This window comes from Podarcis melisellensis (genome assembly GCF_964234715.1).
Source record: "Podarcis melisellensis genome assembly, chromosome: 10".
NCBI classification, from domain to species: domain Eukaryota; kingdom Metazoa; phylum Chordata; class Lepidosauria; order Squamata; family Lacertidae; genus Podarcis; species Podarcis melisellensis.
The window spans coordinates 26,802,290-26,815,107 of record NC_138542.1 but is presented as its reverse complement, the minus strand read 5'-3'; the positions used below and the strand labels follow the sequence as shown (position 1 = coordinate 26,815,107).

Genomic DNA, 12,818 nt, shown 5'->3' with positions numbered 1-12,818 from the left:
GGCAATGGTGGTGGTCCTATGTGGGGTGGATTGCGAGGGAGGACCTCTCTTGTCCACCTGCATAGAGGGAGAGGCTGCTATGTCTCTGGGAATCTAATAATATAAGGAAGGCCCATCCCTGCTTTATCCAAGGATTTGATTTACTTTACTCTGCTAATTTTTATTTTTTTTTATTTTTTTGCTGTTTTATAGCCAGATTGGGAAGTACAGTAGTATGTGGTATGTGCTGAGACCACTCTGAAACTTAGGGTGCCTCTCAAGCTGGAGATTTGCTTGTGATTTTTTTTAAAAAATTTTTTTCTTATTGTATGACTTTAATAAAATTTTGTAATTTCTTTTCCCCAGCTTGATGGTTTGGCGTCTCAAGGAAAATTTAATTATACTTTATACCCCATCTCGTTTCCAGCTGAGAATGCAGCTGAATGGAAGAAACTGTTCAAGCCCTGTGCATCTCAGAGGCTTTTCTTGCCAGTAAGTGATGGAGGCTATGGCAAAATCTGTAACTTTAAAAAATTAGCTTACTTTATCAAATGCAGATGTTCTTCCAAACACAGTAATCTGGCTTATTTGGGTCTCTCGAATTTGGAGTGCAGGGATATATTTTGCTGCTTTTCTAGATCTGTCACGAAGGAACATCTAGTGCAGGCTTCCGCAAATTCGGTCCTCCAGATGTTTTGAGACTACAATTCCCATCCCTGACCACTCATTCACCTGACCAATAGGTACTGCTGCGGCGGGAAGGTAAATGGTGTTTCCGTGTGCTCTGGTTTACGTCACGGTGTTCTGTTGTGCCAGAAGCGGTTCAGTCATGCTGGCCACATGACCCGGAAAGCTGTCTGTGGACAAATGCTGACTCCCTTGGCCTGAAAGCAAGATGAGCGCCACAACGCCATAGTCACCTTTGACTGGACTTAACCATCCAGGTTTCCCCATCTGCCTTTTAAAAACTGTACTGGAGGGCTCCTAGCAGCCCTGGATATAGATAAACCTGAACTTTATCAGGGAATACGGAGCCAGATTGGAGCCTGCAGCAGGATTGATCTGGTTCTGTTTGTCTTAAATTTTATCCGCACCCTAATCGACGATGCCGGCGCTGCTAGGAACCCAGAGCCCGCTGGTGACCATAGAGTCCTAGGCTGTGATGGAAATTCAGCTGTTCATTTCTCTAACCCCAGTGTTTCCATCTGTATCTTTTGTATTCCCCCAATCTCGCCTACTTCTTGCTCTCTCGCTAGGTTAGAACACATGGTGTTTTTCTCCATAGGCAAGCCGGGTGTGCTTTGTAGCTCCATATAAGCTGGTACCCTTCCTCAAGCCTCTTCCCTGTATCTCTGAAATAGTAACCGACCATATGGTCCAGGCGTTATGGGGGTGGGTAGCATGTGTGGTACATACCCACTAATCATTCTACTCTTTTATACATCTGTATTGACACCCCAAGCTACAAAAACATCTTATTCTTTTCAAGCCACTTTGGGGGACAAAGACTTTAATTACATATTGCTAATCCCTCTTGGCGATCACATTCCTATTGCCATTGCTCCGTTTTGCTTGGGCTGCTGTAAATGCATTCAGCTGTACATGCTTGCAGTTCCCTTGGGACTAACATACGCAGCCCCTCCACGGATACCACTTTAGGAAGCCTGAATAGGACTTCAGAAAAGTGCACTTCTCTATTTATGCTAGGAGCTCCTAGCAGCTTCCAAAATTAAAAGCAATAAAACACAAAAAGTTCTAAAATCTCTAGCAGTATAAAATACCCTAAAATGAGAAAATATCATTAAAACGTCACCATTTAATTTAGCAACATAAAAAAATATATCCATGGTTTTAGCCCATGGGTAGCACTAAATTTTAGCCTGTGGTGAATCACCAGCTGAACCTGCTTACATTATTAGACTCTTATTTTCTATGCTGCGCAGTCAATTCACAGATGTGAAAAAATAATTATAGGCTGTTTGTTTGTATTTGTTTACACAACACATCCTTTTGATCCCTGGCTATCATAGCTACTAAAATCTTAATAAAAAAAGAGGTAAAGGTAAAGGACCCCTGGACAGTTAAGTCCAGTTAAAGGCGACTATGGGATGTGGCACTCAACTCGCTTTCAGGCCGAGGGAGCCAGTGTTTGTCCACAGACAGCTTTCCGGGTCATGTGGCCAGCATGACTAAACCGCTTCTGGCGCAACGGGACACCATGATGGAAGCCAGAGTGCATGGAAACGCTGTTTACCTTCCCGCCACAGCAGTACCCATTTACTTGCACTGGCGTCTCTTTGAACTGCTAGGTTGGCAGGAGCTGGGACAGAGCAACGGGAGTTCACCCCGTTGCAGGGATTCGAACCACCGACTTTCCGATCGGCAAGCCCAAGAGGCTCAGTGGTTCAGACCACAGCGCCACCTGCGTCCCCCTGCCCACATGACCCAGAAAACTATCTGCGGACAAAAGCCAGCTCCCATGGCCTGAAAGCAAGATGAGTGCCGCAACCCCATAGTTGCCTTTGACTGGACTTAACCATCCAGGGGTCCTTTACCTAAAATCTTAATAGAAGGGGATAAAATAGACTTCGGTAGTTCAGCAGGGAAGGGGTCCTGTCTGACCTCAGGTAGAAGGGAATTCCTTAAAACTGGGTCTACAGTCCTGACTGCACAGCTCCTTATGTCCAGGAGACATATCTCTGTGTCATGTGACGCCACAAACAGTTGACTCCCCCAAAGACCTCAGCAATGAGGCAGGAATATAAGGGATTGAGTGGTTCTTCAGGTATCCTGGATGCAAATTGTCAAGGGCCTCATATACCTGGCCTTGTAGTGTATGAACACCCAGCGCAAGCTTTTGAGCACTGGAGTTATGTGCTGGTGCTAATATGTCCCCACCAACAGTCTAGCTGCAGCATAGAGAGAAGTTTGTCTATTGGTGAGAAATCGATACTGATCTTGATACTGATCTTCCTCGGTGGCTTATTGGCCAGGATGAGTCTTAGCATGGTTAGGGTTTGACTTAAAGCCTGTTTCTAAAAACCCTTTCCCTTCACAGTTAATCCTCAAAGATGTGGACTCTCTGCTCTATGTTGACACGGACATCTTGTTCCTAAGACCTGTTGATGATATTTGGTCCTTCTTGAAAAAATTCAATTCCACTCAAATTGCTGCAATGGCACCTGAACATGAAGAACCTCGCATCGGGTGGTATAACCGTTTTGCCAGGCACCCGTATTATGGAAAGACTGGAATCAATTCTGGAGTAATGTTAATGAATATGACCCGCATAAGAAGAAAACATTTCAAGGTATGTCTTTTGGTTCTTTCATTTCCAGGGTAAGCTTACTCTCTCCACCGAATGTATGCAGTTTCACTGACCTCCCAATTTCCCCATACATTGTTTTTCCTCATCCTGCAAGGAAGATCATCCTGCTTAATTTTCTCTAATGGAAGCCTTTTGCTTTATTCCTGGTTTTCAAGATAGGATCTTTCCTGCAGCTTCTTCCTTATGGCGTTTCTTCACATGCCACTCAAATAGAATACGGTATCTGTCTTACTGTGAATTACTATCCTGCTAAAGAAATAATGGGAACAGCCTATTATAGTGTAGATGCTGACCTAACCAGAAGGTGGCGCTGCTACACTGCTTATTACAACCTTCCCACTTCTGTAAAAACACTGCTTGCTTTAGTGCATGTTGTTCTTAAAGCCTCTTGTTTAATCAGTTCATATAACCTGCACATAAGCCAATGTTTAAATTAGAAAAATTATATTAACTGCTGCTCTACTGCAGCTCTTGACATTATTAAAAGAATACTCAGAGACGCTGGGATGAGTATTAAAATTGGGGGTGTACCTAACAGTTTTGCAGGGATTTTTGCTTATGGGATGCAATGCACTGGTGGCAAATGGCTGTTATGGGGCACTCTGTTCTTATTTGACAGACTCTTTCTGAAATGGGTTGCCACATTTGCAGAAAATTTAGTATAGCCCTCCAGTCTCATTGTTATCACTTTACTCAGGGTTTCCCAAACTTGGGGGTCTCCAGCGGTTTTTGGACTACAACTCCCATCATCCCTAGCTAGTCAGGGTACTATTTATGTAGCCCTAAAGGAGAACCAAACATCAGGGCTGAACTAGATGTGGAACCATTTAAAAAAGGAAATAGCAGGCACAGGTGGCCCATTGTGGATCGTGACCCTGTGATTGCCAAGAGGGATTAGACAAAAAGGTGCATCTTGACCTACTGATTAAAGCTATAAGCCAGGGCAGGATGCACCCTGGAAGGAAGGGCATTCTGTAATCTAGGGGCTACTGCTGAAAAGGCCCTTCCATGGGCCACTACCCCTTCAACCACAATTGGTGCTGGTGCTGAAAGCAGGGCTTTCCAAGCCTACCAAAACTATCAAGTCAATATCGGTGGAGACATTCCTTCAGATATTTGGGGCCAAATAGAATTGGACCCAGAAGCAAATTGGCAAGCACCTTGAATTGGACCCAGAAGAAAATTGGCAAGCAGTGTATCTACCCTTTTAGACTGATGTAATGTGCATCTAGGGGACACAGGTGGCGCTATGGGTTAAAGCCTCAGCACCTAGGACTTGCCGATCGAAAGGTCGGCGGTTCGAATCCCTGCTGCGGGGTGCGCTCCCGCTGCTCGGTCCCAGCGCCTGCCAACCTAGCAGTTCGAAAGCACCTCCGGGTGCAAGTAGATAAATAGGGACCGCTTACCAGCGGGAAGGTAAACGGCGTTTCCGTGTGCGGCTCTGGCTCGCCAGAGCAGCGATGTCACACTGGCCATGTGACCCGGAAGTGTCTCCGGACAGCGCTGGCCCCTGGCCTCTTAAGTGAGATGGGCGCACAACCCCAGAGTCTGTCAAGACTGGCCCGTACGGGCAGGGGTACCTTTACCTTTACCTTTAATGTGCATCTGGTCTGTGGCACCTGTCAGTACTGTGGCTGCTACATTCTGCACCGGTTACAGCTTCTTCTGGGGCAGAACATATAAAGCGCATTACAATAGTCCATTAAGTGAATTTTCAGGAGCATGTTGTAAAGCTGTATTATTATTATTATTATTATTATTATTATTATTATTATCATGTATAGTGAAATGAAACACACAAAGGCAGGTGAGTGGTTAACCAAGCCTCAAAGTCTGCCTAAATGTGAACGCCTTTAACTTATTTATTTCCTTATTTATTTCATCCCGGAACCCAAGGCACTATGTACATGGTTCCCAGGCTGTCACTCATCCAGGCACTGACCAGACCCAGATCTGCTTAGCTTTAGCAAGGTGGTAGCCTACTTTGCCTTCAAACCATAAGTTGAATCCTAAAAGGAACTGGAGAGATTGCGTAAAGTGGCTCTTAATTAAAACAGAGTTCCAAAAAATAGATGTCAAAATCTATTATATTCCAGTCTTGGCTCTAATATTGCTCATTTGTGTTTGATGTTGAAGAATGATATGACTACAGCACGGTTACGGTGGGAAGAAATTCTGATGCCGTTGCTGAAAAAATATAAGTTGAACATAACATGGGGCGATCAGGATCTTCTGAACATTATGTTTTTTCATAATCCAGGTAAGCTGCTTTGTTTTAGAATGCTCTTCGAATCTTGCCTATCCATATGCTACTGCTATCACGCAATAGAGATGGGTATGGTTCCCTCCTCATAATGTGTCTGGTTATTTTCCCTATGCCTTCTCATCTCTATCACAGAACATCTGTATTTGAAATTAATCTCCTATGAACTTTTTCTATAAGAGCACTTCCATACTAATCAAGTTTCAGTTTGTACTACAGCTGCTGTAGAGCGGCTGCTATCAAATTCTACCCAAGAAACGGATTTGGTGTGGTTTTGCTTGTGTGGTTGAGATCTCATTTGAATTGGAGTGGGGCTAATAGGAATCTCGGTCGTTTCTGGTTCACGATATCAGCCAGGATTTCCCCACAGAATTTCACTTATTTCTAATTAGCTTTCTTTCATGGGACTGAGTGAAAACAAGGGCTGGGAAACTATTTGATAAATAGAGAGCGCTTGTTGAGCTCCAAAGAGCTTTCAACCCGGGTTAGGCTTCAGTTAATATGGTAGTTCTTGAAACATTGTACAGACAAGTTCATTTTGGGGCTCCAGTGACATGGATGTAGTAGGAACTCTGTGCCATTTTTTGTTGACTTGCCCACTACCTAAAGTTGCATCTTCCCCGGGGCTACTTAAGACCTATGTGCCCCAAGGGAAGTCAGAAGCCAAGAAATCCAGGCCAAAGGAACATATAACCAACACCTTCTGAAAAGGAACGTCAACAGCCTGAGGTGACTGTTGGGGCAGCCCCACTTTTCCTGGGGTTGTGTAAGAGCTGTGGACCCTGGCATCAGCTTCTGAAGTAGGCCCGAGAGTATTTTATACCAGTGTATTGAAATTTGGTGTCTTGGCAGAAAGGTGGCATACAAATGGATAGTTGGGATAGCTTGATCTCTAAAGCAAGATCTCCCATCTTTTGAATAAGACTGAATACGTTTAGTGAAATTACAATTGGCTAGTAGAAATCAGATTAATAAGGGTAAAGTGACTGTATGCATTGCTGGCTTGTTAGTGGTTTATACCATATATTTAATTAAAATATTGGGATAGATCCATCATAGTATGAGTGGGCCTCTCCTCTCTTCATCTCTCATATACCCCAATTTCTGGAGAGTTGAGGGTTGAAAGGGGGTAGGAAGGGAGAAAAGAAACGAGACGTTTCATTGCACAGATTTCCCTTGTGCAAGCAGGTAGACATCATTGTATGATTACTATTGTCTTCTGTTGATAAGACACCAAAAGTTAAAAAGGAACTTGGAACTAATTAATGGCTTACCTGTAATCACTGCAATGTTGTTGTTTTTGCACAGAAAGCCTTTTTGTTTTTCCTTGCCAATGGAACTATCGGCCTGACCACTGTATTTATGGAAGCAACTGTCAGCAGGTCGATCAAGAAGGAATATTCATCCTCCACGGAAACCGAGGGGTTTACCATGACGATAAACAGCCAGCTTTTCGAGCTGTGTACGATGCAATAAGAAATGTAAGCTTTTAAATCTCCAATCTGGTATATGAATTGACATCTCTACTATTGTTAACTTCTAGAATTAAGAACAATCGTTTGAAATCTTACTCTGTCCTTTTTTTATGCATCTCCCTTTTTAACTTTCCAGTTAATATGAACGCAACCAGGTCCTCAAACTTCATTTGACCAATAATTATTAACTAACCTGCGAAGTGCACATTTTGAGAACTTTATACTGAAGTTTCAGGAACGCTTTCTATAAAAAAATCTTAATATCTAAGAGTAGCAGAAGGACATAAAGTTAGATCTAAGTTTTGAAAGAAAGAGTTATTGTGGACTCCTTGAAGTTTGGAGTCTATCGATGTAGGTTTTGAATGTATTGGCTTCCAGTATCTGAAAAAGAGGAGAGAGAGACCCCCTGTGGACTTAAGGGTTGCAACCTTTAGTTGCAATCCTGCATGGTGCTAAGCTTAAATTTAAACTTCAGCATGATGAAGCACAACATTGGGCTCTAGAACATGGCACCATCTCCTTTCCCCATATATGCCTGCTTGACCACTTTGATCTAAGGAACTTGCACTCTTTCAGGTGGCTCATAATTCTCATTCTGCAGTTATAAGAAACCAGTCTTTTAGTGTGATGTCACCTATGATTTGGAAGTCTCTGTCTACTGACATCACACACAGGCCTCTTTGCTGCACAGTCGTACCTTGGTTTTTGAACAGTTTAGTTCTCGAACGTTTTGGCTCCCGAACGCCACAAACCTGGAAGTGACTGTTCCGGTTTGAGAACTATTTTTGGAATGTCTGACGGGGCTTCCGATTGGCTGCACGAGCTTCCTGCAGCCAATCAGAAGCCGCACTTTGGTTTCCGAACGTTTTGGAAGTCTAATGGACTTCCCGAATGGATTCTGTTTGACTTCCAAGGTACTACTGTACTCTGTTTGGTGTCTGGTTAAAACAGTTTTGCTAAAGCAAGCCCATCCAGACATATAGATGTCATTGTGTTTTTATCTCTTTTACTGTTAATTTTAAAAAAATAATTTCTAATTGTTCTCAACTGTTCTTTATTGATAATTTTAATATTTCTTGTAAACCGCTTAGAGGTTTTACCTCAGTCAAGTGATATATAAATGTTGTTAACCGCATTAAAAAATAACCAGAAGTTCAGTTTCGTATATTGCTTTAGTAAATGCTGGTAGTTTCCAGAAGTTCACTGACAAACCACAATGGAGGCGTTACCAGAAGTGCCTTAGACAATTCTTCTGTTCCCATTTTATTGTTGAAATTAGTAAGCAGTGCTTTGATACTGGAAAGCTCCATTTTATTCTCTCTCCAAACTCTTATTCCTGTCTCATATCTGTATAATTTAGTTACTTTAATTTGTGCAGTTTGTAATATATAAATGCACGTGCAAGTCTTTCATGCTTGGCATAACTGTTCAGCTTTCTTGTTCTGCAAATAAGGTTTCTAATAAACTATTTATCAGTATATCAGCATACTCACTGAAGAGCTGTAAAACGTAGCAATGTTGCTTATTTTAATGTTCATCCTATCTTGTATATAACCTTCAAAGATCAATAGTATATTTTAATGGTGCTTTGTTGCATGTTGTCATATAGGTATAAAAATGAAGAAAAGTACTATTGGGGGCCTTAGAATGCACTACACCGAAAGAAAATGTGGTCTCATAAAAATACAATTTCTTTGTTCCTTTGAGTATTGCCAGAAAAATATTAAGAAAAGAAAATCTCTCAGCTTTATTTATGATCAGTTTTTGTTTATGCATAACACATAGAAAAGATGTAGATCAATACTGACCTGATGCCAGCAAGATTAGCAAAATTATTTTATTTTGAAATGTTAAGTTAGCATATTACTTGGTTTCTAATGTAGTAAAATAACCTGTAACTCTGGATTAATGATTGTTTTTACTTCAGGTTTCCATTAAATACTGTGTATGCTTGTACATAATTCAGTTTAATGAAGCTGCCCCATCTTTAATGGTACTATAGATTACTCTTTTTCTACTGTTTCAACTCAATAAGAGCCATATATTATTTTAAAGAATGTCATACTGAGATAATTATACACATTTCAGGCCAAAGCTACAACGTGGCAGGCATGTGATCATGTAAATTAACCCATTAATTTAGGTGCCTGACATTCATTTTCAGATTTGTTTGCCTGAATAGTTACGTTGATTTTTTTTTTTTTTGAGGCTTGTTTCCTGTGCAAAAACCATTTTGCATTCATTTAAGCTGACAGTAATTGGATGTTTTGAGTAATCAAAATATATTGCAAACTTGCCAGAGGTCTTTACGTATTACACTGTGTTAAGAATATTGCCACCTTTTCACTAGTTCTTGTCTTAAGTACGACTTGTATTTAGGGAGACTTTTGTAAAACTGAATATTTAGTGCAACAATGGAAAGCCGTTTTAGAATTGTTTTGGCCAAAGCAGTACTGTTTGAGTTGTGTTGCTAACTGTGACTTGTTAATACAGCATTTATAATTTCCTCTCCCTCCAGTATTCATTTGGTGATGACTTGGTACATGCCTTGTTGCTACCCCTTGAACTGGAGCTACAAAAGACACAGCACACTTACTGTGGAAGAATATACAAAGTATTCACAAAGCAGCTAACCAAAAGCATAAGGGACATTTGCGATAGAAGATCTAAAGGAAGGTGATCATCATAGGCTCCCCAAACTTTTGAATTAAACAACACAGATGTGAGAGAATATATGATGCCTGAAGGATATTCATGAAAGAAACAGCACATTGCTCTAATCAGTTGTTATGTCGAGAAGTATGCTAAGAACTATCTCCCAGTGTGGACAAAATGAAGATGCCGTTCTTCTTGAAGAATTCTCTGCAGGAAGAAAAGCACACTGCAGAGAACTGTTTGAAGTTCAGTTAGTACACATTTTCACAACGGTGAATTGTAACTGAGTCAAGTGTTGCAGAGTTTTGCATTCAGGTTTTCCCCTCCATATAATATAATTCAGTTTCTTTATAACCTCAAATGCGTCAGATACAAATGAAGGTCTTTAGACTCTATAAATGACTGTACACTTTGTCATTCCTAATCTCAAATTCTGATAAAACTGTGAACATTGCCGTAACGGAGTCAGCACTAACCTCACTTTAAAAGCGTGAGAACAAATTGTTTACAAATCTCAGAAGTTATTCCGTTTTCAGAGGAATGTGTTATGACTGATGACAATCTATATGTGCCTTTGTCTTCATCTCTTGTATTTTACAATATTTTGACAATCATGTTTTACTTTTTTTTAGATGTAAGCTGCACCTAATAACGGGACTTCCACTCTAGAAATAAATACCTAGTGGAAGCAAAGCTAGTGTCATATGTAGTTAATAATATATTGGCGTAAACCAGGATTGGGGAATCTGTGGCGCTGTCCATGAGCATTGGCCATGCTGGATGGGACTGATGACAACTGGGATCCAACAGCATCTGGAAGGCAACAGGTTCCCCACTCCTATAAACAAAAGCTGGGATCCAAAGATCTACATAGGCATGCTAAAGAGCTTGGCCCAGTTAGACTTCTTTGTCCTCAACCCCTTGAACAGTGGACCTCGTTTCCATATCCCAAACCAGTTTTGGAAGCCTTAACAGCATCAGACGCAATTTGCAACATGGCGTGAAGGCTGTGGTTTGAGAAGTCCATTCCCAGAGCCCCTTTGCAAGTCCAGAGCTAGTGTGATTCTTTGGGTCCTGACCAACATATTAACATGGTTGAACGCCAAAATAATACGGCTAGATTTACTAAGGCAAAATATGATATAGATTTTATATAGTTTTTATTAAATTTGAATAAGATTTTTATATATTCTTACTGACCCTTCTGTAAGAAGGAAAAAAACATGTTGTGAAATATACTATAGTTTATTATGAAAATATTTTATTCACTCAGCTCCACATACAGTAGGCTTAGTCATAAAATAATAATGTGTGGATGGGCTGTTACTCATCCTGATTTGACAGTTGTTTGCTTACCAAATAGTTATTGTATATTTTGCAACAAAGCTTTAAAACGATTGGCCAGAATCTGTGCTGTTACAAATGTCTGATTTCATAATATGGCGCTCTCGTTATAATGTTGGTTTGGAATTAATATGTTTGCTATAGCAATAGTAATTAATGACTGCAAAATATTTTACTGCATAAAATGCTATTTTAATTACAGTACTTAATTATTATAATATTATACATATAGTGAGAATGAAGTTGGTCATATCGGAACATGGAAGTTATCCCTCCTTGTCTAACTGGATCTAGCTTTCTTGCAGGTGTGAGATACCTGGGATCATCCAGATTTTACTGGAGTACAGTACCTAACAACCCTGATCTCTGGAGCAGATCAGTAACATCTGGAGGGCCCCAGTTTCCTCATCCCTCATCTTCTGTTTTGGCATAGGCTGACATCTCAGAACTTAGCATCCCCAGCTGCTAAAAGAGCGAACTCTAAAAATGTAATGCATCCTTTACTCTCCTCACTGCAGCTCCTACTATATAGCACAGAGAACATTTAGAAAAGGGCATATGCAGTGCATGCTAAGATGTGAAACCTCTGCTGTTATTGAATGACAGGTGGGACCTGCAGCAAAATCTTGCAGTGTATCTGCTCTAACAGTTCTGGGTGCCAGCCAGCCATGATCATTTGACTCTCCCGTTTACCAGTTTCCCTTTCCAATTGACACAGAATATTCCATGGCTACTGGGCATGCTAAGTCATCTATGGACTGATTCTTCTTCTTTTTGTGGCGGGGTAGGGATTTAACCCTTAGGTTTAAAAACAATTTTTGTACCTCTGCAAACCTTGGGATTTCCCCACCTTCCGAGCATGCTGATGCCTCCTTTTGTTTCCCAGTGGCTCTGTTTCAGCTTAAAACCTGTTAGCACTCACCAGCAGAGTTCACTGTTAGAGGGATGATAATTGACTGGTGAAAATTAATGCCACATCTCATTTTTAGTTGTTAATTTTAGTTGACAAAAGCTGGCGCGCACCAGGTTTACTTCAGTTTACAGATGTTAAAAAAGCAGGGGAGAATTATTTCAGAAAATAATTTGGCAATGGGTCACCTTTCTCATCCATCTTTTGGAATGCTGTTCGCATGCTTGTCCCAGTGAACGCCACACTAAGAGCAAAACATACCTTCATATTTTGGAAACTGTCATTTGGCTCATTGAAAGGAATTACCTTATTCTTTTCGTGTCTCACAGTTCTTAATTATAGCTCGAGTAGTAAGTGTCGTGATGTCTTGCTAAATTTATTTATGTACATTTATATACTGCTCAATTGTTCAGATTTCTAAGTGATGAAAAAGCTCATTTTAATACTGAAACATGGGTATAGATAAGAATTAAGTTCTATGAAGTCATGGTGTAAGTTTACTTTAATAGTGTACATGTTCTCTTAGAAAATGGACACAACTGGAGGCCAGTTGGCTCCTATGCGAAGCATTGTTACAATTATTTTTACATAAACTGTGTTTTGTATTACTCTGCTTCTTGCTTGTTCTTTTAGGAAGTTGCCAGTGGGTGGTATATCTTGACACTCAAACTATAACATTAGGGTGTCAAATGGGGTGGGTATCTTGCATTCCTCTCGGTTTAAATGCCTAACCAGGCCTCACCCTCATGCCAAAATATTCCCACTAGTTCTGTATGTTGGACAACCACAGATGTAATACATGTTGCCATCGTTCAGTTTCTGCTACTTCCATTAGGTCATTTGCCCCATGCTCTCTGTTGAGTA

General features: G+C 40.8%; 1 protein-coding gene across 4 annotated transcripts in view; it reads left to right on the top strand.

The window, feature by feature from the left end:
- The window catches only part of GXYLT1 (glucoside xylosyltransferase 1), a 30,064-nt gene extending 17,502 nt beyond the window's left edge, over positions 1-12,562 (top strand). For all 4 annotated transcript variants that reach the window (XM_081928993.1, XM_081928995.1, XM_081928996.1 and 1 more), the window contains 5 exons: positions 346-471; positions 3,038-3,289; positions 5,444-5,567; positions 6,879-7,051; positions 9,564-12,562. In XM_081928993.1, the coding sequence (XP_081785119.1) occupies positions 346-471; positions 3,038-3,289; positions 5,444-5,567; positions 6,879-7,051; positions 9,564-9,725 (837 nt within the window). In that variant the 3' untranslated portion in view covers positions 9,726-12,562. The remainder of the gene's footprint in view (positions 1-345; positions 472-3,037; positions 3,290-5,443; positions 5,568-6,878; positions 7,052-9,563) is intronic.
- Positions 12,563-12,818: the final 256 nt, after the last annotated feature.